At 34.8% G+C, this 25984-nt stretch overlaps 1 protein-coding gene across 6 annotated transcripts in view; it reads left to right on the top strand.

The window, feature by feature from the left end:
* Positions 1–15829, top strand: part of PPM1A (protein phosphatase, Mg2+/Mn2+ dependent 1A) — a 29714-nt gene extending 13885 nt beyond the window's left edge. For 2 of the 6 annotated variants that reach the window (XR_001514540.1, XR_001514539.1), the window contains 6 exons: positions 1354–2207; positions 5527–5644; positions 9755–9863; positions 11643–11700; positions 11778–11873; positions 12672–15829. Coding sequence is in view for 3 of the 6 variants with exons in the window: in XM_015566474.1 (XP_015421960.1) it covers positions 1374–2207; positions 5527–5644; positions 9755–9863; positions 11643–11700; positions 12672–12701 (1149 nt within the window). In the remaining 3 variants the exon portion in view is untranslated. Of the gene's footprint in view, positions 1–1353; positions 2208–5526; positions 5645–7618; positions 8507–9370; positions 9506–9754; positions 9864–11642; positions 11701–11777; positions 11874–12671 lie in introns of those variants that run through there. The other 4 variants (XM_015566474.1, XR_001514541.1, XM_015566476.1 and 1 more) reach the window with 4 other exon arrangements.
* Positions 15830–25984: the final 10155 nt, after the last annotated feature.

Here is a 25984-nt window from a genome sequence, read left to right as displayed (position 1 = left end):
CCTCTGCCACCTGGGAGCAGGCCTAAGCCAGCAGGTCGTTATCTCCCGAGGGGTCCCAGACTGCGAGAAAGCACAGGCCGGGCTGAGGAACCCTCTTCCTTCCCCCCAAGTGCACAAATTTTTGTGCACCGGGCCTCTAGTCTATATATATAAAAGCCTAAGCAACCGAGTGACCAGTCGACCAGTCACTATGATGCACACTTATGACCAGGGGACAGACACTTAATGCACAGAATCGAGCTCCCTCCTTTCTGGATCGGGCCTACAGGGATTGGGCTCCCTCCTGTCTGGATCGGGCCTACAGGGATTGGGCTCCCTCCTGTCTGGATCGGGCCTGCGGGGATCGGGCTCACTCCTGTCTGGATTGGGCCTGTGGGGATCAGGCCGAAACCGGCTATTCAACATCCCCCAGGGGTCCCGGATTGTGAGAGGGTGCAGGCCAGGCCAAGGGACCCCACTGGTGCACAAATCCATGCACCAGGCCTTTAGTAGAGTATAATAATTGTGACACTTGTTATTAACACTAGATTAATAGAATACATTACAGTAGATTTGTTAATATGTAAGCTTTGTTATATGTATGTATAATTATTTTGCAACTTGAAATTTGAAGCTGGACCACTTAACGGTAATTTAATAACTTACTGACTGTATCAAAGCCTGAATAACCTATAGAAAAGATAGAATTTAAGTAAACTTTAAAGGAGGGGAATGCTTTTTTTATAAGTAGGAAGGAAAGGCAAGGGACTGACATGAGCAGAGGCTTAAAGAAAAGGGTGCAGATTTGGACCTTTGTGAGTAGATCACTTTTTACTTTTTCATAGGTTTGATGGAGTAGGAATAAAACTAGGTGATTTGGAATCAAACTTTGAAAAGTTTTAATGTTTCATTAAGATTTTTTATTTAGTAAGCCTTTCGTATGTTCTGTGAATTAACTTGGCTTTTCTTAATATATACACATACAACTTAGTTCTGAGATTCCCTGGAAGATTCACATGTTTAATGCAACCCCAAACGTGAAGCCTACTTTATATAAGTTAATGGCTCTGCCAAGTCTTTCTTCCTTAAGTGGTTATGCCTTGAAGAGTGTTTGATCCTCCATTTTTATCCTGATGCTTTAGTTCTTTCTGCCTGTTGTCCATTCTTAGCTGTTCCTGATCAGTCTTTCCTCCAATTCTTTCTTCTTAATATCCAGGTTCCAAGTAAGCAATACAATGAGTGTCTGCTAATCACAAGAGTTGTAAATTCTTATTGAAAGTTTTTTTTGTATCTCCTTCACTTTTAAAAGGTTGTTGGATATGTATTTTTGCTTACAAAATAGTTATTAATTTTCTTGTTTCTCTTCCTTTGCAGACCTAAAGGATCAAGACATAATGGGAGCATTTTTAGACAAGCCAAAGATGGAAAAACATAATGCCCAGGGGCAGGGTAATGGGTTGCGATATGGGCTAAGCAGCATGCAAGGCTGGCGAGTTGAAATGGAGGATGCACATACAGCTGTGATTGGTTTGCCAAGCGGACTTGAAACATGGTCATTCTTTGCTGTGTATGATGGGCATGCTGGTTCTCAGGTTGCCAAATACTGCTGTGAGCATTTGTTAGATCACATCACCAATAACCAGGATTTTAAAGGGTCTGCAGGAGCACCTTCTGTTGAAAATGTAAAGAATGGAATCAGAACAGGTTTTCTGGAGATTGATGAACACATGAGAGTTATGTCAGAGAAGAAACATGGTGCAGATAGAAGTGGGTCAACAGCTGTGGGTGTCTTAATTTCTCCTCACCATACTTACTTCATTAACTGTGGAGACTCGAGAGGTTTACTTTGTAGGAACAGAAAAGTTTATTTCTTCACACAAGATCACAAACCAAATAATCCTCTGGAAAAAGAACGGATTCAGAATGCAGGTGGCTCTGTAATGATTCAGCGTGTGAATGGCTCTCTGGCTGTATCGAGGGCACTTGGGGACTTTGATTACAAATGTGTCCATGGAAAAGGTCCTACAGAGCAGCTTGTCTCACCAGAGCCTGAAGTCCATGATATTGAAAGATCTGAAGAAGATGATCAGTTCATTATCCTTGCATGTGATGGTATTTGGGATGTTATGGGAAATGAAGAGCTCTGTGATTTTGTAAGATCCAGACTTGAAGTCACTGATGACCTTGAGAAAGTTTGCAATGAAGTGGTCGACACGTGTTTGTATAAGGTAGCTAGACTTTTTTTTTTTTAAGATAAAATGATTTTATGCCATCTTAATTACTCTAGTATTTAATCATCTTAGAACCTGATAGTTCTCAGAAATAAGATTTTGCCACAATTACAGGATACTCTTCACTATGAAACTATAGGAACACTTTTTATAAATAAACAACCCTGTTACCGAATATACAAATTATAATCTGAATGTTTAGTCTTTCAGTAACCATGACTACTTGAGCTTTTTAATATTGTATAACATTGTCAAAGGTAAAACGATTGTATAAAAATGCATGTTTTAAAAAGGAGGATAGCAAAAGGTTAGGCCTCAGTATTTGTAAATGAAAAGTATTTTAGAATTTTAATGTTTTATTTTTACCTTGTGATATCTCAGTATATTTATTTTTTTATATATTTTTTATTGATTTTTTCTTTACAGAGAGGAAGGGAGAGGGAGAGGGATATAGAGTTAGAAACATCGGTGAGAGAGAAACACCGATCGGCTGCCTCCTGCACGCTCCCCACTGGGGATGTGCCCACAACCGTGGTACATGCCCTTGACCGGAATCGAACCTGGGACCTTTCAGTCCGCAGGCCGACGCTCTATCCACTGAGCCAAACCGGTTTCGGCAATATATGAACCAAACCTGTCAGGTCCTCAGTATATTTATTGCTTTGAGACTATAGTCTAATGAATCTGTAGCATCAACAAAGAGAACTGAGCGATTAGTTGGTGTGATGTAATAGAAATAGTCTTGGACATAGAGTCAGAAGAAATTGGTATGAGACTGTATGACTTTGGGTAAGCTGTTTATCTAGAAAATCAGTTTCTTTAATTGAAAAAAAAGGTAAGGAATATTAATACACTATCTCATGGGGTTGTTGGCATAATCAAATGGGTTCATGTGTGTAGATGAGCCAGCTCAACACCTTTATTTTACAGAGGAAGCTGAAGCCAGAGAAGGCTCTGTGACTTAGGCATACACACCTAAAATCAAGACTTACTTCTGTTACTTTTGTACTTTAGGGTATTGAACAAATTATCAACCTCTCAGCTTTTGAATGAAAATAATAATATCTAACTTGGGATTATTAAGTAACTAAATTAATGAACTAATGTATACATATGAAGTGCTGAGTTTACCAAATAGTGTGTACTGAGTACATGCTGTTCCCTATCCTAGAGAAGTTAAAAATGACTTCTAGAGGGTTATACAATTTACTTCTATGGTAGCACTAAGGCTAGAATCTAAGACTTGACTTAGGTTTAGTGTTCTTTCTACCACACTGTTCTCTCTTGTCAGTAATGCTCCTTGACTAATTCTTTGATTGTTTTAAGCAAATATTATGTACAACTCTTCTGAGACTATATGTATTTGATTTTCTTTTAACATACAGAAATAGAAAGTCAACATAATACTCTATAGTTTTAAATTTTTTAATTTTAATTTTTTGTTTATTCTCACCTGAGGATATTTTTTCCATTGCTTTTCAAAGAAAGTAGCGGGTGGAGAGACAGAGAAACATTGATGTGAGAGAAGATGTGAGAGAGGCACATTGACTGGTTGCCTCCCGCATGCACTCTGGGCAGGGACGGGGACTGAATCCAAAGCTGAGGTATGTGCTCTTGACTGGAAATCAAACTCATGACCCTTTGGTGTGCAAGCCACCATTCTAACCATGGAACACATGTGCCAGGGCAATACTCTAGTTTTATATGCACACTGCCAGCTCTACTTAAACTTAATTAAAATCTGATTGTACTTAGAGATCAGTTTTTTTGTATCATCCCACATGAGTCAAGTTTATGTAACATTCAGCACTTAAGTTAAAAATTCAATAGAGCCACAACTTAATAGTGTACACTATTAATTTTTTAATTTGAGGAGAATCAAACAATGATGCATATGTTCTTTGTCCCTTTTAGTATGCATAAAAATAGTATCTATTTGTTGGGTTTATTCTGTAGCACTTGAGAATTAAATGCTTTTTTGCTAAATTAAAAGCTGTTTTCTTAAGAGAATTGTCAGATTCAGATATTAGTAAATATGGTTCAGATTCAACTTTTTCTCTTCTGCATTCTACTCTATTTTAAAAATTATTCAGCCCTGGCCCTTGTAGCTTAGTTGCTTGGACATCATCTCATGCACCAAGGGTTGCTGGTTTGATTCCTGGTCAGGGCACATACTCAGGTTGTGGGATCAATCCTCGGTAGGGGGCATACAGGAGGCAGCTGATTGATGTTGTGCTCTTGTGTTGATGTTTCTCTCTTCTCCCTTCCTCTCTCTTTAAAAATAAGCTATTATAAAAAACTAGAGGCCCAATGCACGAATTCTTGCACAGGTGGGTCTGGCTGGCCTGCCCTAATCAGGGTCCATCAGGCTAAGCCGGCCTGGAGGAGAGGTTGCAGGGCAGTTGGCCGGCTAACCCCACTCCCTGGTCGAACTCCTGGTTGAATTCCTGGTCAAGGGGACAGTTTACATATTAGCCTTTAATTATATAGGATTATTCAATACCTTATCATTTGCCACACTTAAATTCCCCAAGATCTTTTATTATTAAATCTTTGTATTGTTTGCTTAAACTAATGATATAAGGTCGGTTTTCCCATATAGTGAGATTAAATATTTAAAATGTTAAAAGTTAATTCCAATTACTAATAGGAAGGGGAAGTATGGGCACTCCACATTGATTCAAGTATTTTAATTATAGTATTTTGAATACCTAGGTGTTTTTAAAAATGAATGTGCTTTCAAAATCAATTTTTTTGAAGTCTGAAAGTTAAAAGCTGGTTTATAAACTTAATATATGTAATTTTGCTTCTAATTCCAATGATATATCTAAAGTAAATTAGCCCCACAATTCATTATAATTTATTCTAAATGTAAGTTTGTCAAGTATACATGTAACTACAGGTCATATAGTTAAAAAAAACACCACTGGAATTTTCTATTTTCTTGAATTAAATGAATGTCTGTGTATATGTGTACTTGTTTTTAGGTATCATATCACTTTAAGTTAAGTGGGCCACCAACAAATGTTCAGAAATATATTTGTTTTATAGAATTTTAAAAAATTGTTGCAGTAGAATTTAACTTGTAGTGTTTCAGTCCTGTTTTTTTATAGTGTTGGTTATACTGTGTACTATATGTACAATATGTGTTAGGAGGGGTGTACCTTGCACATATTCATAAATTTCTTTCCTCCTTAAAAACTATCTATTTTCACTAAAACAATTATATTTATAATTGGCATGGCTGTAAAGGTTCTCAAGGCTTCCAAGAGCAAAAAGAAAACCAAAATATTTTCTCAAATTTTTTTCTTCCCAGGGAAGTCGAGACAACATGAGTGTGATATTGATCTGTTTCCCAAATGCACCCAAAGTATTGCCAGAAGCAGTGAAGAAGGAGGCAGAGTTGGACAAGTACCTGGAAAGCAGAGTAGAAGGTGGATCATTTAACAAAAAATAAGTTTCTTTATTAAAGAAAATCTCAACACAATCAAACTTTAACATTTTAGCTTTTATATCTTTACATGCCTTTGACATCTAGTGTTTAGTGTACAAAAGAGGGAAGGAGCATTTCTGTAGTAGCTGTTTAGATGTTTGTGATTGTTTTTATCACAGTTAGCAGTAGAAATAACAACTGGTGTGGTCCTGTACATTCTCTTAAGGATACTTTTGTTTTAAAAGGCTCAAGTGTTTGTATGCTTTAAAATTCTTGATGAATTCACTGGTATGAGTGATTTTATGCCAGGAAAGTAATTTGTGGTTTATTTATTTATAAACACATTATTTACGATGGTGATAATTTGATTACCATCTTTGTAAAGCCGTGTATATGAATTTGAGATCTTTAGGTGTTTTGTTTTTTTATTTTTGTTTTTTAATAACTTGAAGATCACAGCATGGTTGTTAACAACTTCTATGTGCCACCACTTTAAAATTTTTATTTTAAACTCTTTTAAGACTTTCTTGCCAAAGTCATAAACTGCCACACCTGGACAACATAGACCTGAATAGAAGACATACTAGATTTCTACCTAGCAGAAATATAAATGCTGAATTAAATCAAGAAATAAGTTTGGAATTCTAGGAGTATATTTGTCAGAATTCTGCAAATTATTTTGAGATGATTAGAAAGATGTTTGTAACTCTCGAATGTAATGTCTTTAAATCCTTGAAAAAAATTAAATGATCTTTAATACAATTACTATTTGATATAAATATTAAATCTCCTTAGAGAATTCCAGTTTACTGCATATATGCCATAAGCATGTAAATTATGCAGTTTCTTTAAGCAGAAAAACTTGGCATGCCTATAATAGCATTAAAATGCATTTTGGGCTCCTAATGTCATTAATTTGCACGTTAAAGACCTCTAATAGCATGTAAGCATTGACCTACACACTATTATATCCTGCTGTGCCTGCATTAATAAAATCAATCTGCACTTTAATTTTGTTTTCTCCCTTTTTACTGTTTGATATCAGTTATAATCAGTCTGATATTAAAATCATGATTGGTTTTGATTTGCAGTACTATCTATAGCTGCTGTTTTTATAGTTTTTCACTTGATAGTGATATATTTAGTACTGTGTGTATGTTACTGTTTAATATTTCATTCATTGGACATACTATTCAATGAGTTTGTTTCCTCACGAAGGGTCGTAGAATTTTTATATTTTAAATGAATAATTTAAATGTAAGTTATTTATATATAATACAGTAAAATAAAATATTTAGTGATACCAAGTCATATCACATTGGTTTAAACTGCTGGTTAGTGAAAAAGTATGAAGCCATAAGAAAAATATGTATTGGGATAAGTTGATATTTAATTTATTGGCACTTCAAAGCAACTTGGGCACATATGTTTTCTTACCGATTTAAAGAAACAATAAGTAGTTTCATTTACTATGAAATGGGATCAAATTTTAGAAATAAATTGCTACTTTTCAGTGTGCACTCTTAATTTTGATGCAATTCTAAATAATTGCTATAGATATATAATTTTGTGGTACACTATTGAGTTTTACATTGCTTATTATTGAACAAGAATTGCCACCTGAACATTAATTCTCAATGTTTTTGATATGTTGTAGTTTTATTATACTTATACCATTAAGTTGGAGATTAAAGAATATGACATTCTTTACTGAGATTTGATGAGACTACAACTAGAGAAAAATTATTACATTAATTAAAACTACTATATTTAAAAAATAGAAAGGATATAACTATTTGCATTATAAAAATTATATCTTAAAAAGTGAAAAGTACTGCACTTAGCTTCTAAAATAGACATCGAATACCTTTTTTTTTAAATTTCTTTAAATACATGCCTTCAGTAAATTGCTGTGACTTACTAAACCTCATTTTATTTGTTTTGAATACTTTTGGCTTCTCTGTCCACATCACAGAAAAGCACAGAGACTTTTTAGCTCTCCTGCTATTATCTGTGCCCATCTAAAACTTGACTCTTTTGGGTTGTGAAAAGATTGAGCTCATAATTTAAACCATATCACGTAAGATTGTGGTCCTTTAAGTAAATTTAAGATTATACTTGTATGTACATATTTTTTAAATCTTTGCTACTGAGTGCCCAAGCTTTAAAGTTGCTAATTTGGAGATAACTGCTAGAATCTCTCAGACTTAGTGAATGGAAGAGCAGAATGTGTTTATATATGAGTATGTGAAACATCTATCTTCTATACATAAGTGTTGTTCAATAAAAGGCATTTAGTCTTTTTACAATTCTAATTAAAATGTATAGTCCAAGAACAATTAAGGAATACTTATTAAAGTTCTTTCTTTTCATTTTTTTTTTAAAGCAGAAAGAAACAAGGCTAGTGTAGTATTAATGGTCAGATAATTTACATGTATTATCCCCTGTGGAATAGGAGATATTAACAGTTTTTAAAATCTTACATTATTTTTTTAAGAATTTGTCTTCCTGTAATTTTCTTCACAATTAAAATATCCTAATTTATATTTTAACAAAGGAGATGTAAAATAACATCAAGTATAGACGACTCAAGGTAATGATTTTTTTAGACCTGAAACCATCATTGATTGAATTTATCATCAGTGTTCATTTCTATTATGTCTAGTTATCTACCCAGTAATTGTATTGGCTTAGCAGAGACTGTATGTTAAGTGTAATTACAGCTTTAGATTGTGAAATTGTGCAGTTTAGGTAAACATCAAATCCCTTTATTTTTGTACAGCAGATTTCCAGCATTAGAACCATGTAGAATAAATATACTAGATGTTAAAGATTACACAATAAAGGAACTTGGCAAACCAAATCTGAGATCCTTGCTTTTTGTTCAGATTTAAGACTGTTCTTTTTTAAAGGCAAAATATAATAGATGGTAAAATTTGGCCTTAATTCCAAAAGGATAGTTTGAGCCATTTAAAGAAACATGGGTAGTACTGTCTGTCTTTTAAGAGGTGGCTTTAAGGATGAATTAATATTTTGAGATTCGATCAAAGAATGAAAGATCTTTATATGCATTGTTATTTTAAAGGTATTTACAAAATGAGAACTAGAATGATAATTTTCTTGCCCCAATGGTGACAAAGAAAATATCTTAGTATAATAAACATTACTAAAGCAAAAAATTAAACAAACTTGAACATATAACTTACACAAATACCTTTGGCATGATCTTGCATTTAGAATTAAATACACTAAAACTTCAAGTAAAGACTTGTACTTAAAGTGATTAGTTTGAGAGTTCTTTAAGTTGCTTGTACATAATTGTATTCTGTGGTATGAATGCATCTGCATGGCAACACTGCAGATCATATCACTATACTCATTTAATAACTGAATTATTGATTTCAAGTACAGTTGTATGATTTATCAGTTTTTTTCTTTTAAAAAATTTTGTCATGAAATTTAGACTTTTACATTCTATAGGCTTTGTTCAAATAATCAACTAAGGAAAGGGTATTATGTATCTCTGTATTGCTTAAAGATACTTTAGACAAAAATTAAATAGAATGATGTGTTAGTACATAACCTAATCTGCACATGCTAAAATATAAAATTATATGTAAAAGTAATTTGCATTAATATATAATCAGTAAATTCTTCTGTACTTAAACATTAATTTTTTTCAAATCTTGAAATTGTTTATGTTTTTTAAAAATCTGTGTATTTTCAGGGCAAAGTTCAGGAAATATATTTCTAGTCTAAAGAGAGGAGCTGATTTCAGAAGTAACTAGTTCGCATCTTAAGAAGAATACTCATTTGTACACACGTATTTCTGATTATATAATACATTGATTTTAACATGAAATTTTGTTTTCACATTTTTGTCTTGTTTGTTTTCACTTTGCAATTAATTATGGAAAATATCTTTTGTGTCATTTTGTACATCCCTTTGTCACAAATGTTCAAAGGTCAACTTGATTTTTTTCCCCCTACACCAGTTTAGAAAATCTCAGATATGGTAAATGCCATCTTTAAAAACCTAAGTTATCTTTGTTTCAGTTTTTTTAAATTAAATTTGGATAACACTTACAAAAAAAGTACTTCTGATTCCCAGAAATCATAAAGAAGCAGGGGGAAGGCGTCCCTGACTTAGTCCATGTGATGCGCACATTAGCAAGTGAGAACATCCCCAGCCTCCCACCAGGAGGTGAATTGGCAAGCAAGTAAGTTACATTCTGCATACTCTTATGTTTTATCTCAGTACATGAAAATGTTAGGTGTTTGCTGATTAAATTTATATTTACTAGTACATAATTTCTAAAGTGATGCAATTATCTGTATCCTCAGAACATTTTATTTGTGGTTCAGTGTTTTCCAGTACGTATTAATGATATATGATGCTTGTTTAGAATAGGTATCAGAATGTTATTGTTTTTAGCTAATTACACTGAAAGCTGTCCTTAGTGGAGGTTTGGATTTCCTTATATAGCATAACTGAGATAATATAGTGAAAGAATTTTTTAAATTAAATTCTATAGCACTACAAAATTCTAAGTGTCATTATTATTCCTATTATTATATTTGATCATGTCAAGCCCTGGATAATTTACCCCAGAGATTAGCATCTTTTTCCTCCTCCATCGGATCCATTTTTTTACATCTGACTTTCCCAGTGTTTTTAGTTGTTGATTGCTGGTAGGTTGGGTTTTGGTATAAGGTTACATTTCTTGCCTTTTTCTTTGCACTTTATCTCACAGAGCTGGACTTACTATGTTAAATATTAAGCTTACATCTTTATAAACTAAAGTGGAGACTTTAAGGCATTTTATAATTTAAGGTTTTAAACATTTTTACCTCAGATATCTATATAATTGACCTAAAAGGATATATTGATTAATTTCATTGATTCTCCACTGTATTCCGTAAGTGTAGCCATATTTTTTTTATCATCCTTTCACATATAGTCATCATAAAACTTCCTGTTTGTAGCTTTTGTTTTTAGGAAATGTTTTTTTCCCATATGACCTTCTGTGAAATGAATGTCTATAAAATTTTCAAATTGATTTTGGAAGTAGGAAAACTAAAATACCACTACAGATTTTTTTTTTTACAAAATATTATTCAAAAATGAATTCCTAGACTTGTCAGGGAAATGTCATACTTTACATTTCAGTTTGTTTTTTTTAATCTTCACCCAAAGATATGTTTTTATTGATTTTTTTTTAAGAGAGATAACAAACATCCATGTTAGAGAGAATCATCAATCGGCTGCCTCATGCATGTCCCCCCACTGGGACTTGAGCCCACTGTCCGGGCATGTGTCCTGATAGGGAATCAAGCCATGACCTCCTGGTTCATGGGTTGATTGATACTCAACCACTGAGCCACACCGGCCAGGTACGCACACTCCCCACTGGGGATGTGCACGCCATCAAGGTACATGCCCTTGACCGGAATCGAACCTGGGACCCTTCAGTCCGCAGGCCGACGCCCCATCCACTGAGCCTTACCAGTCAGGGCACACTTCAGTTTTAATAAAACTGTTTTAAAGGGGCATTACAAAAAGCATAAACTGAAATGTAAAATATATGTAAATTACTTTACTACCACAGAGGTTGAAGTTAACTTCTAGTTCAAAACAGTCAACTTTTAACCAGAATATATTAGTATGTCTTAAGAACTGCTTCATCATTGCCAACTTAAAACCACTTAAACAGTTCCAATAGAAATGGATCATAGTGGCTGATTTTTTTTCCATTACTTTTAGTCTTCTGTTAATTAAGTTGGTGGCATATTACATTTTAGAGTAAATTTACCTCTACTTTAACTTTGGGCCTCAAGTATCTTAAAGTGAGGCTCACTTATTGACAGCTAGAAATAGAACTAAAATAATTCCCAAGTATAAAATTATCTTTGACATTTTAATCAACACCTGGCTGTGAGTTATTAAACAACTTTATGCTCTGAAGAAAAATTAACTTTCTGCATTTTTTAAAATTTAGGCGGAATATAATTGAAGCCGTTTACAATAGACTGAATCCTTACAAAAATGATGACACTGTAAGTAGCGTTTTAGTTCCCTCTGCTTTCCCTTCCTCTCCACTCTAAATGCATATCCTTCCTACCTGTTTTTGCAGAGTTGTTCACTGCACCCATTCTTTTACACACACCCCTGATTGATTGCTCTGAACTCTGCCTGCACCACAGTTCTAGTGATTGAGGACATAATCATGGTGAGTGGCCACCTCTCTCAAAAAAGAAGAAAGTCCCTTTGAATTATTGTGGGGTTTTTAAGCCTCTACAAGCAGTCAATTTCAAGAGGTTTGCCTCCACTAAACAGTTTTTTGAAGTTGGGAATAATATATCTACTCAGAATCTTGATCTGAGTTTGTAAGCAGCTACAACAGAACTTCAGAATGCCCATCTCCACTAAGTAGTTTTTTTATGGTTGGAAATACTTTTGCCAAGAACCTGAAGTACTAATACTTCATTTAAATATTAAAGTAGAGAGTTCTGTTTATGTAAATAGACATTGGAATGCCATTCTTCAATTAAGTTTCCTATTACAGTTGTGTTATAGTATGGTTTGTGTAGAAGAGTGGTAACTTCAAATCATTTGGGCAAGTCCTAAAATATTTTATATATTGCAAATGAAGCCTCCTCGAATCTTATATTACTTGAGGTCTTAATCTCTTATGCAATAAAAAGTTTATAAAAGTAGTGTTCTAAAAATTGAGTTTTATTGAAGAAAAAAATATTTAGTGGTTTTTGGCTTAGAAATACTTTTGGTCAAACTCGTGGAAAAATCATATTTCAAGTACTATTGTATTCCAAAACAAAACAAAGGGTTAACAATTTTTTGAAAGATTAAATATTGATATTTCATATACACATATACACATAAGCTTTAAGAAACATTCTGAAAGTCAACTTTACAAAACCTATCTTCTTCATTGTCCAGAAAGTATTGTATTGTGGCACCTCTGTGCTTTAATTTAGTTCCTTGTTTTGCTTTGTTTCCTTTTATAAAGGACTCTACATCGACTGATGATATGTGGTAAAACTGCTCATCTAGCCATGGAGTTTATCTTCACCTCCAAAGGAGAGTACAGCTCAACTTCATTGAACCTTTTAACATTCATCCTCATCTTTAAAGAAGGGCATATGACATGGGTGAGAGTGATTACACCAGAGAACTTCAGCAGTACAACAGCTAGCCCAGAACTGATTTTTTTTTTTTTTTGTAAATTTGAGACTTGTGTAAACGTGATTTTAAACCATAATTCATGATGTAAATCAGACTCCAGCAATTTTTGTTGTATGATTTTGTTTTTTGTAAAGTGTAACTGTCCTTGTACAAAATGCTCATATTTAATTATGAACTGCTTTAAATCATTATCAAAGTTATAAGAAATGTTTGGCTTGTTGTGTGACGCAACAGATATATAGATCTTTCAAGTCATGTTGTGTTTGGACTTGGGGTTGGGACAGAGAGAGCAGCAGCCATGTCAGCTAGACGCTCAACTGTGCACATGATTATGGAGAAAAATTCCAAAATCTTATAAAGCCAAGCATCCAGGGAGTTAATTGGAAACTATCTTAATGTTCTTGGCAGTGGGATTGGCATTGTTGATAAAGCTGGTCCCTTCACTTAATTGTCTTTAAGTTGTTCTCTACTTGTTGCCATGAGTATTGCAGGTTATACAGTATATTCATAAGAATATCAGTCTTGGGGCTAAAATGCCTTGATTCTTTGCACCTCTTTTACAAGTCCTTACATTTAATTATTAATTGATAAGCAGCAGCTTCCTACAGATAGTAGGAGAGACTGCCACATTTTGCTATCATGATTGGCTGGGCCTGCTGCTGTTCCTAGTAAGATATTCTGAATTCCATTTTATCAATAAAGCTTGATTTAACGAACAAGAAATTTAATCATGTATGTGTAATTCCTCCTTTACCTTGCCCTTTTAAAACACCATGCCATTGTAAATGAGAAGTTTCTATGGGGAAAGATGTTAGTCTCTTTTAATTGGAACATCCTGTTACTCAAGGCATAGAGGGAACTGTTTCTTTTCCATTAGCAAGACTAAAAGATTTAAGTCTCTGTTGTTCCTTAATCTATTTTTTAAATGGGTTTCTTTCTGGCTGCTTATTTTTCATTAAGATATGTATCAGCTCGAATTTGCCTACTGTTTAATTAAAATAATTGTCAGAGCTTGACAATCTAACATTCTGTGGTAGGTGTGTGTGTTTGTGAGTGTGTTTGCCTGTGATTTTTAATTGGCCCATGTCTTTAGAATCCAAGTAGTTAAGATGTATTTGTGATTTGAAATATAGCATGTTGATAATATTTAGCTGTTGGCCTTTAAAAATAACTCAAAGTTTAAAGAACTGTAGATATAAAAATAACTAATTTAATTTAGGCTTAAAGTCCTCTGATTAAGCATGTGAAAATAGGTTTTAAAATCTGTCACATTGAAAAGACTACTGTTCTGTGCCCTTCTGTATTTTTTGTCTCTTTAGGTTGAATATTGTATTTATACCATGTAATTTAATCATTCAGTAGGCAGATTCCCCACTAGAAAAATATTAAAATACATTTGAATACAAGATCAAAACTTTGTGTATAAAAGGTAATATAACTAGTTTCCTTTTGTTTTTACATAATTTGAAAATATACATATTTGTATATATAGCCTTAAAACTAATCTAAAGGTAGGGGAATAGTGGGAAAAATGATGTGAAATGTCTCAGATTTAAGTAGTTACATACCAACAAAACCTTTTCATTATCCCTCTTATTCATGAGGTGATTAAATGTAACTTAACTGTATTTAATTTATATTTTAATCTAGCATGAATTAAGAAAAACAAGTACTATTTATATTTAGAAATTCATAACAGTTGGAATTACAGAACCAATTCCATACTTAACTTACAAATAAATGCTTCATGTCTAAAATCTGTGGTAAAGTGCGAAGTATGATAATGTTTTAAGTTATGGCTTTGCAAGCATCTAAATGTGCATTTTATGAATAGCAGTGCTTGTAGTATAGATTGATTACCAGACATACTGGTACTGAAAACTAAATTCCTATTGCAAGAAGCCAGGTCCTTAATTTTTTTAAGTAGACTCAGTTTTTAGTTCTGGAAACTTCAATTAGTTTTTGAAATGAAAAATCTTAAATCACAAGTAAGATATGTGACAGAAAGCTATATTTTAAACCATAACAGCATATGTAGAGCCTTTTTAAATTTAAGGATCTTTAAATAAAAAAATTCAAAATATTCCTCTGTTAAAGTTATTAGTACTGAAATTAGGCTTGGAAGTGAGAGAAAACTGTATGAAGTGTGATCTGAGAAAACTAAATCTTTTCTACGTGAGTCAGCATTGCCATATTAGGTATAGTTTTTCATTATTAAAATACAGGAAGAAAATATACATTGCAACAGCAAACTGTGTTATTCATTCCTGGGAGTAATGGTGGTTGTAGGGAACCAACCACACTTTTAATAGGCACTTTTGCACCTCTGTTGTGCACTTCATTTTTGTACCACTTAAATTCTTGACCTCCCGCCCCCTTTTGTGTGCTAATTAATTAGCATCTCAGGGCAATGCCTCAAAATTTGTTTGATGTGTTGTATGTTATTTTCTTTGGAGGGAAAAAGTTCATGTGTGATGATAATATACTATTCAACATGTGCTTTCGCTTAAATGTTTTAATAGGATGAACCCACTTTGCTGCTTTTAGTGGGAGATTCATTTTGTATAGCAGACTCTTGTTACCCTAACATTAAAGAATTTCACTGATCTTTTATTGTCTTAGCAAGGTAAACTCTTAATTTCTACTTTCTTAGGGAATATACTTTTACAGATAACAAAAGCAGGTCTTAATATTAGTGTTAACTTTTGAAAATCCTAGAGGTATTTTTCTTACTCAGCTTTAGAACTATTTGAAACATATTTTTAATTATAAAGCATTAACTTGCTTCTAGAGTACTATGCAATGAGTGTACTGCTTCCGCCGCTAATTTTTTTTAAAAACTAAATAACCAATTTGGGTCAAAGAATAAATCAAGTATGTAATTCAGATGCTCTGAATTATAGCAGTACTTTTAGTGATCATCTATTGACCAATTAATAACTCAGCTTTTCCACAAAATGGTTTGAGTAGTTATCTGCAAAATACTGTGCTAGACAAAACATCTGGTACTATAAAGAAATGAATAAATAGGTCCTTGCCCTCAAGGAGTTTACATTTGAGTAGAATTTATAACCTAATATATGTTAATAAAACTGGGTCACTCATCCAAAAAAATAGTTAATGTCCACCTACTGTCTGCCAGATAATTTCCTGAACACACAGGTCTCTACCCTAAGCAGCTGATTTGTACTTCCTTTATTCACTTAAAAATCTGTTTATTTTCTCCACAAAGTTAAAAATCTCATTCAAAAGAAAATTTTGCTCAGCATAGGAATAAGGTTGGACTGATGAAGCTCAAGTCTATTCAGTATGCTTGACTGCCTTGAACAGATAGCCTTTACTCTCCTGCTGAGAGCAGCAAGTCAGAGAAGGTTAATGGATTTCACAGCACTCTGCAATCCTGGAAATTTTGGTGGATTTTGAAATTTTAGCTAAAATATATATCTTTAGCTAAATTTATCTTATTTAAGTAAAACACTGTTCTTTACTTGAAAACATACTGCCAGTGCTAATATCTAATTTTAGCTAAAGGATTACTATGTGTTTTAATTTTTAAAAATAACTTCACTGCCTATTTTTATTGGACAAATTCATATGGGAATTCAGTTTGTGATTTCTGAAAGAAATGATAAAATTGGTTAAGAGTTTTCTCTTTTGTTTTAATTTTGAATTTCATGATGCATATGCTTTTAATTCATAAAGTTTGAGTGAAAGGTTTAAGCCTTTTAATTTTTTAGTTGCTATTTGTACAGTTTTATGTTAGGATTTGGTATTAGAAAATACTCTGTAAATATTTCAGGATATAAATGTCACTCATTTGAGGTTTAAGGAACTTTATAGAGTTTCATATACTTTTGCTTGCAGATCCTGCTGGTGAGGTGACCATTTTTTAATTGAGTCATCTAGTCTTTTCATTAGTAAGAGTTTTCTTGTGGGTTTGTTTGTTTGTTTTTAGGATTTAGGAAGACTTCTTTATAGCTTAAAATTTTAGAAGCCTAACTTTATTTCTTTCAATAATGTGTCATGAGTTTTGGATTGTATTTGTTTTAAATTAAACATTACTTCAGAATATGCTTGAAATATTTAAGAATACATTTTCTAAATGTTATGATTATAATACTTCACTGTTTGTTAATGTGTCAATTAAGTGTTATTACTGATAGAATGCTCTATGCAGAAATGATGAGAAGCATTAGCCTCCACTTCATTGTCAAATGAACATTTCTACTTTTATTCACCTCAACACAGATTATTTCTCTTTTACTTGCTTTATATATTAAACTCGTGGCTTCTGATCTCATCTTTTTCTAATTATATTACCAGCAGTTAGGAGTGTGCCAATTAGAAAAATTCAACTGTATTGAAGTTGTAGTTGGAAACTTATACTTTTAATTAATGGGGGGGGGGTGTTTAAATTGATATAATAACAAAGATTTTTTCCCCCCACTTATTCTGTATCAAATGTTGCTTCATTTCCTGTACTAGCCTCTTGGTGTTTTCTCTCTTTTTTCAGATGGAAACTGGCCAATTCCTTTTTTTAAGCAAGAAAACTTAATGTATTACCTCACCAAAGCCAACAAATAGTATATAAAACGGCCATAATTAAGAAAACTTGGGAGGTGGACGAGTGGGGATATGCCAGTGAGGATAAAGAGGAGAATTAGTTATTTTTAAAGTCATAGGAAGGCCTTTCTTGGACCCAGCTATATATTAAAAACTGTTGCATTACGTAAACCTGCAAGAACCAGCTTTGCTTCTTCAGATAATATGATTTTTCCACCAAGGGAAATAATGATAAAAAAAAAAAAAAAAACTACTGCTCCTTCAACATAGAAACTACTGAGAAAAATGAATGCAATGTTTCTTCACCACAAAACCCAACCTTCAGTTCTTTTCACTGCTCCAACACCAGTATTTTACTAATAGCTTTGTCATTGAACTAAATGTTTAGAAAAATTTAGTTTTTCCTTTCTTTTTACATAGTTCTCTTGACCCAGTAAAAGACACTTACTAACGTTTGCATTTGTATCGTACTATCTGAAGTTAGATTTTGTAGGAGATTGGGTAATGATTAGGTTTATGTATAAGCATAAATTCACTATAGCAATTGTTCTTAATCTTTTAGGGTTATAGGCCCTTTGAGACTGGTGAATCCTAGGGACTTCCTTACATTACTCCACAAAGTATACAATATCCCATGGTTTAGGGACCCCTGCTTAAGATCCCATATAATAGCACAATAGGGCATCAGCTTTTTTCCTACAAAGCCATAAGAAACACTTCAAGGGCATCAAAATAATTTGACTCTTAAGGAATTGTTCCACTTTTTGAAAAATAGAGGAGGTAGAAGTGGCCTACCCTGGAATCTGACATTAAAATATGCTTTTTAAAGGTTGTGTTTTGAGGAAATGGAGAGTAATTAAAGGTGAAAAACTAGTATGAGGATAGAGGATAACATTATTCTCTGATTTTGCCACTTTCGAAAGTCAACAGGAAAGAGTTAAAACAGAAATTGAGTGTTTCTGGAATGTTTCTGACCTTCATGGTGCAGATGTAATATATTCACAACCAACATATTTAAGTCAGATCCCACTCAGATTTTGAGCTTCCTGGTGTTAGAGTTCATTAAATGTTTAATTCACTTCAGATTCCAAAGAATTAGATATTTACTTACTGATACAGAATGTTAACATGCAGCCACCAATATACAGGATTAATGAGATTTCTACTAAAATATAACTATCATGAAAAATTCATTAGCTTGTTGCATTTGTTGCCAAAATTGGATGTTTAGTTATAGCTTATTTACTTCCCATTTATGGGACTTTTTAAACAAAAACCACTCATTGTCTATGCTGTTGACTAACTTAGAAAAATAACTTGTTTGTAGTAATAGGTCCTTTTCTGCTTAGTTTCACTCTTGAAATGATTTCTCCTAATTTGTATAAATGTTATGAGTGGAGAGACCATATACATATTAGAAGCATGTTGTATAATATATAGATTTTTTAAATCTGTAAGTGTAAAAAAACTAATACAACTGCAGAAATATTTTTCCTAAGTACAGTGTATAACAAAATTCTCTACAGTAACTCACCCACTCTTTACAGTTTTTGTGATCCAAACTTTTGAAGAAATTTCATAAATGTATATTTTGTATTATGTACCAATTCCTGTTCCAAGGAAAAGAAGTGAATTCAGTTCTAATAAGAATGTACTTTTTGTTTTCAAGTCCGTTGGAGAAATTTCATTCAGCCTTTGAATGGTTGCAAATTATATGTGAGATGAAAAGTAGAAATAATCTCTAGTTTGCAAAACTGGTGCCACTAAGTAAACAGGCAGTTGCATAATGTGTGAGTATTTATGATTGATATTAAAAGCAGCATTTTTGTTCTGGCTAGAAAAGAAACCTGGACTTTTTAAAACATATATATTTTTATTGATTTCAGAGAGGAAGGTAGAGGGAGAGAGAGAGAGACAGAAGTATCAATGATGAGAAAGAATCACTGATTGGCTGCTTCCTGCATGTCCCCCACTGGAGACCGACCCTGCAACTCAGGCATGTGCCCTTGACCAGAATCAAACCTGGGACCCTTTAGTCTGCAGGCCAACACTCTATCCACAGCCAAACTGTCTAGGGCTGGACATTTTTAATTAGTTATTAGGAGACCTTAAGAAATTTTTTAAAAATTGAAATTGGTTAATTTGCTATAATTCAGTGGATCTGATAGTAACTGTTTGAACTACACCTATTTCTTCTTGATTTAAGGAAGAATACTGAAAGCCAGTAAGTTTGGATTGATGGTTATGTTCAATGAACACATTCCAGAAATAAAGAAGCCAAAGTTACTTCCTTTGGCAAGATCATTCCCGTTGTCTTCTTACAGATGATAAATATATTTCTTATTCCCTTGAAGAGTTGAGATTGGGAATTAGCAGTAGAACTTCCTCATATAGTATCTCTGGTGTAAACTTTGACTTAGATTGCAACCCGCTTCGTAGTAGACATGCGTGTGTGTGCATGCGTGTGTGTGTGTGTGTGTGTGTGTGTGTGTGTGTGTGTGTGTTTTAGGATGCTTACTTCCTCTGCTGATTATGTTAAGTGGTTGTATTAACTGTGTTTTTTCTTGTCTAAAGGTGTGACTTAGAGGCTTACACAATTAAATTAGAGGGACTTTAGAGTAAGTTGAATTAGTGATGTAAGTGAACTTCAATGACTGCAAGAACTTATTTTGTTTGTTGTAAAATTTTTAATGAGAGCACAATAATGAGGCCTCCTAACCAAAGTCTTTAAAAGTAAGTAAGATTGCAGTAAATAAGGATTTACTTAGCTATATGTAGCTAATACCTGTTCACTTGCCAAGGTGTATCCTTTTGTTTTAGTTTTTCATTTGAAAGTTGAAGCTAGGTTTATTTGTTTTTAGTAAAACATTTATTTCAGTTATTCCCCTCCACCCCCCGCCATACTTGATTACTTACTGCACTGAGAAAATAATATTGGGGTACTCATCTTTTTCTTTTTCCCTTGTTACTGCTTATTAGCTCATATTGAAATTTTCATCAAATCACAGAAATTTCTGTTCCAGTTAAAAAGTCTGTTTGTAGATTAATTATCCCAGAAAACCTTGGCTTGCGTGCCCTCCATAGGACTTTTGTTTACTTGCCACAAAACATGTGCTATGCTACTGCTTGTTGTGTACATGAGAGTTATATTTATTTGTCCTGATACCTTATTAAAATGACTCAGAGTTTCTAAAAAGCTTTTTATTAGTTCATGTGTTTCATGTTAATAGATGTATTGTTACCTAAATAGTGGATTTGCTAAGCACACCATGTGTGTCATCTATTCTCTGCTATATTTTAGGTTCATTTTGGGTCTTCAGACCAAAGCACTTTCCCTATAACTTTCCTGGTAACTACCCAAAATATTTTCCAGGTGTTAAGTCAAGCCAATGAAATTTCCAATATCTGACCATCTACCAAAATGGCAGGGTGTTTTTTTTTTTAATATATTTTATTGATTTTTTACAGAGAGGAAGGGAGAGGAATAGAGAGTTAGAAACATTGATGAGAAACATCGATCAGCTGCCTCCTGCACACCTCCTACTGGGGATGTGCCCGCAACCAAGGTACATGCCCTTGACCAGAATTGAACCTGGGACCTTTCAGTCCACAGGCCAACGCTCTATCCACTGAGCCAAACTGGTTAGAGCCAAAATGGCAGTTTTATTTGGATCAATTTACCAGTTTCTGAAATTAGTTCTTGAATGGCCAGATTACAAGTCAGTACTTCTCATTTATATTTCAATTTAATCATGTCTCCTTAGAATTGATCCTGAAGGGGAAAATAAGACATTTGCGGGGGGAGGGGGGGGTAGCTATCTGAATCTGTGCCAGTAACCTGCATTCTGACACACACTCTTGCTTGCCAATAAACACCATTCTTATCTGTGATGCCTGTCCTGCATTGCAGAACCTGTTTCCCGGAATACTCCCATTTTACAGAGATCATAAACCATGAACCAAATACAACTCCCTGTGGGGGTTGGCAGCACTGGCACCAGACAAGCCTCTGAGTATAATCTCACTTCCCCCATCCCAACTCACGGGGGGCTACAAAGCCTGTGAAAAGTCCGGAAGCCTGATCTATATTGGAAGACAAAGAAACTAAAGGGGGAAAGCTTCGTCCATAGTCAGCACTCAGGATTTGGAAACAGACTCCCCTGAGTCACGGCACTAGTGCATCTGCAAATAAAGCCTACTTTTCTGAATATCCTCTGAGTGCCGGCTGATTAATTCTCCCGCGCTGCCTGGCAGCTTATCTGCAACAATCCTTAGAACTAGGTAGATAACAGGTTTAAAGAAAAGCCATATATATTTGAACAAATTTGCAAATACGAAGTTTGCTAAAATAGACAATATCAAATATATCATTTATTTTAAATTACTAATTTATTGTCCAATTTTTCATAGATAGTCAACTTCTGCTCAGACACTAGTATGAGAAATGTTATATCATCAGTAACCTGGAAAGAAAATAATACTGAATTTAGTGTTCAGGCAGGCTTATAATAAAACAAAGATAAGATGGGAAAATGATTTTAATGTTTTATTTTGAATTATATAATTAAGTGCAGTGGATGCAGAGTTTCTTTCAAATATTTTATTAAAGATGTTGAGATGTATGGACCCAAAGGATCCTCAATGAAGTCTCTGAACTATTTAAGTGAAATCTTTGTTAAGGGCTCTAACTTTGTTCTAGGTGAGTAGCTCTGGCTTCGATTGCAGCCAGGCTGTGCCCTTCCTAAATATCTTCTTTATATTATATTTTGCTATTTGTTTTGGTAACCATTGACTAAAATTGTCTAGTATTTAAAAGTCAAAGGGTTTGCTAGAAGAATTGTGACTGTCCTAGGTCAAAGGAGTTGTATGTGTACCTGACATTAGCTTACTGAAACCATTCCAGGATTGTTTGTCTTCTAAATTCTCAGTATAACAGCCGTGAATGTGTAATTTGATTATGTTTAATGAAAAAAACAAAGATTTGCTATATGTCATTATAAAAGCAGAATTATTCTTATTTTAGCCTTTGATATTTTAACTGCTTACTAACAAAACTGAAAGGTTTTTCAAAACTAAACATCTCCAGAACATTCCTAACAAAAAATTTTCTGGTGATTGGATGTAGTAGAAGCACACAGGAATTGGCTTTTTGAAACTGTGATGTTAGACAAATAAAAGTCTCATTAACTGATATAAATTCAGCGTTTATAACTGTCTGCCTTTCTTGATGTATTTTGACAGACTTTGCTGCATTGATCCTTAATAAAATAAAAAGAGAGAGAGGCCTTAGCATTTAATGAGGGAAATGAAACTGCTTCTGTGCCTAGATCACACAAAGAGGCTGCTTGGTCTCCTCCTTTCTTAATATTTACTTTTATGTCTGAAAATCAGAATGCTTGCCTGTTCTTTTCCTTTGGGTTTTTTTTTTTTTAATATATAAGTTCCTAAACTACATTCTGTTTTAGGGCCTTTGTGAATACTTTTTCAGAAAAGTCGGTGGGCGTTGAATTCTGCATCCGTGAATATCATAAGGATTTGCCATGTACTTTATGCTGATTTTTTTACAACATGATAATATGGCTATAAGCGTATTACATATGCATGTATCAGTCAATACCCTTTCCAACTCCATAGTCCCTATCACAAGTGTTACTGGTTCAACTTGACCTTCAGAGAGTTTTGCCTGCTTCACGACCAGATAGATTTGGCATATTATTGATTTCAGAGAGGAAGGGAGAGGGAGAGAAATATAGAAACATCAATTGATGAGAGAATCATTGGTCAGCTGCCTCCTGCACACCCCCTACTGGGGATTGAGCCTACAACTGGGCATGTACCCTGACCAGGAATCGAATCATGAACTGGTTCATAGGTCAATGCTTAACCATTGAGCAACACGGACCAAGTTATAGCAATTTTTTAAGATCACGTAGTTGATTCTCTAAATCTACTTGAACTCTTGATATTTTAGTTTTCTTTGAAAGTCATACATTCAAAAATCATGTTCAGGTATAAAAATTTGAATATGTAAAAATAATTGTACTTTTTAATTTTAGAATCTGTGATTATCTTAGACTTTTTACTTGAAATTTAGTGGTTTACATTTTTCTTTTTTTGGAAAGGAAGGGCAAAAAGAGGTTTTAAAGTAAACAAGGTGGGTTTTTTTTTTAAGTAAAGAAAATTCTTTTTTTCTGATATTCAAATGGAATTAATCAGTTTAGGCCCAATAAATCATTAGGTTTTATAGCAGTCAGTCTGCGTCACTGGTTGGTAGGTTAGTCAAGTCTCTTTGTTCTCCCTCAAAGTATTGGGGGAAAGGGGAGGTAATCTAATTTCAGTTGTCAACTATCACTTGTATGTTTGATTAGCAAAGCAGTTAAAATTAGGTTTAAGATAAGGATTGCAGATTTCCCTTTTATTATCAGTTTTGTTCTCTGGTCTTCAATCTGCCACCTGCCGGCAAGATAAAATGACCTGGGAAATTTTTTTAAAATCCTTCAGCAGTAAAGATTAGGTTGGAAGATAACAATTGAAAGTCTGTTCTCCTCCCTCTCCAGCCCCTTTGAGTGCCTGCATCCTCTTTTGCCCCTCCTAACAGCCTCTGTTCAAATGCCTGTGATGGCTCCTGTTTCACTCAGTAAGAGCCAAAGTCCTTACAGTGGACTACAGAGCCCCCTATATGATCTGATCCGTGACCTCTTGGGTTCACTTCAGTCTGCTGTACCCACACAGGTCTCCTTCCTGGCTGCCCTGTTTCACTCAAACCCCAGGGTCTTACAGGCACTTGCTTTAGCTGTTCCCTCTACCTGGATTGTGCTTTTGGCCAAAGTCACATCTAACTTCAAGAGGGACTTAAAAAGAAACAAAGGAATACTTGTGAACCATGACAGCCTAAAATGCATTCAATGGCTGTATGCGCCTGCAGAAAATGAGATTGGTGTTATGTACACTCCAGGAGACAGTCTTACTTGAACAAATGCCAGTAGCAGAGAGACTAGGACCATATGGGATCGTCTCATTGTAAGTACTCATTATTAGAAAGAGGTCAATGTTCCTGCATCTTTGGGGATGAAGTAGACTGGTGGTCCATGAGGTCCAAAAGGTTGGCGACGGCTGAAGTAGAGCACCTGGCGTTTAGGGCGAGGTGAAATTTGCATGGGCAGAGAGCTAAGTAGGAAGAGATTCCAAGCAGAAGAAATAGGATGGCTGAGTAGGGAAGGCAGTGAGGCCAGGGAGGATGTTGGTCTTAGCAGGAACGTCACACACACTGACCTCCTAAGGGGACTGAGAGGCACACCCCTAAAAAGGCCTGCTGTTTATGTCCGAGGTTTCTTATGTTAATGATATTGCTTATCTCAAATCAGCTTTACTCTCAAGTGCAGTGCCATTTCAATAATACATGAATTTGTTTTCACCCAGTGCAGTGCTGCCCTAAACCTAACAGTCTTGACATAATTTTGGCTGAAAAATGTGTTATGCCCCCACCCAGATGGAGTGTTTGGGACCTCAGGAAGAGATGCGGGCTGTATAGAGCCTTGGCAGTGGTCTGGCAGACCTGAGGGTCCATGCAGAAGACATTCTTCATAACCTCAGTGAGCCTCACTGGGCTGCCTGGCTAGCACCTGGCCAGCAGGAGCTAGGAGCTGTGGTCTAATTTGAACTGTGCACTTTTAGGCAAGTGCATGTGAGCAGAGGGGCGGGGACCACATGAAACGCTGTTTGAGGTTTCCTGTTTGCTCTAGCTCCACTGTTGCTGCTGCTCCTCTGCCGCCGCCACCCTCCAAGCCAAAACAAAGTAACATTAGCTCAGGAGGTGAAGTTAGAGCTAAAAGCAGTTAGGTATTTGATAGTTCATCATATTCCAAGTTTTAAACAATGGACAGCATATTTCATCATTTTAAACATAGCTTTCAATTTATTAGCAACTTGTTTCTGAAGTGACTATCTTAAAGTGTATCATTATGTGCATATTTTTAGCTTCTAAAGCTATTACCCAAGTCTGTTCATTGTGAATATAATTTAGATGTAAATATTATAAAACCTTTTGTTTTAATCAGAAAGCTTCCCTCCATCCACAGTGCTCTACTTCCTTCCATTCTAAAGCAGTAACCTATACCAGTTGTGGCTAGGACATGAGATAAAACAACATATTTTCTTTTTAGTGCATGTGATTCTTTGGAGTAGAAAGTGTGTGAATATAGTGGGAGTAAAAAACAAAAGCAAAACCCAACAGTGTGGGCTCTGCTCACTCACAGGACATTTCATCATCTTGCTGCTCCAGCTGCTCTGCTCCACATTGCAGGGAAGAATTATTAATCAACTAGAGGCCCGGTGCACAAAAATTTGTGCACTTGAGGGGGAGTGCACTCGGGAGGTCCCTCACCCTGGCCTGTGCCCTCTCACAGTCTGGGACCCCTCAGGAGATAACGACCTGCTGGCTTAGGCCTGCTCCCAGGTGGCAGAGGGCAGGCCCAATCCCTAGGTGCAGCCCTTGGTCGGGTTCAGAGCAGGGCCGACTGGGGAGTTGGGGCGCCGCCCCCTGTCATGCACAGAGCAGGGCCCATCAGGGGGGTT

This window comes from Myotis davidii, unplaced genomic scaffold (assembly GCF_000327345.1).
Source record: "Myotis davidii unplaced genomic scaffold, ASM32734v1 scaffold281, whole genome shotgun sequence".
NCBI lineage: Eukaryota > Metazoa > Chordata > Mammalia > Chiroptera > Vespertilionidae > Myotis > Myotis davidii.
This window is presented reverse-complemented; position numbering and strand designations above follow the sequence as displayed.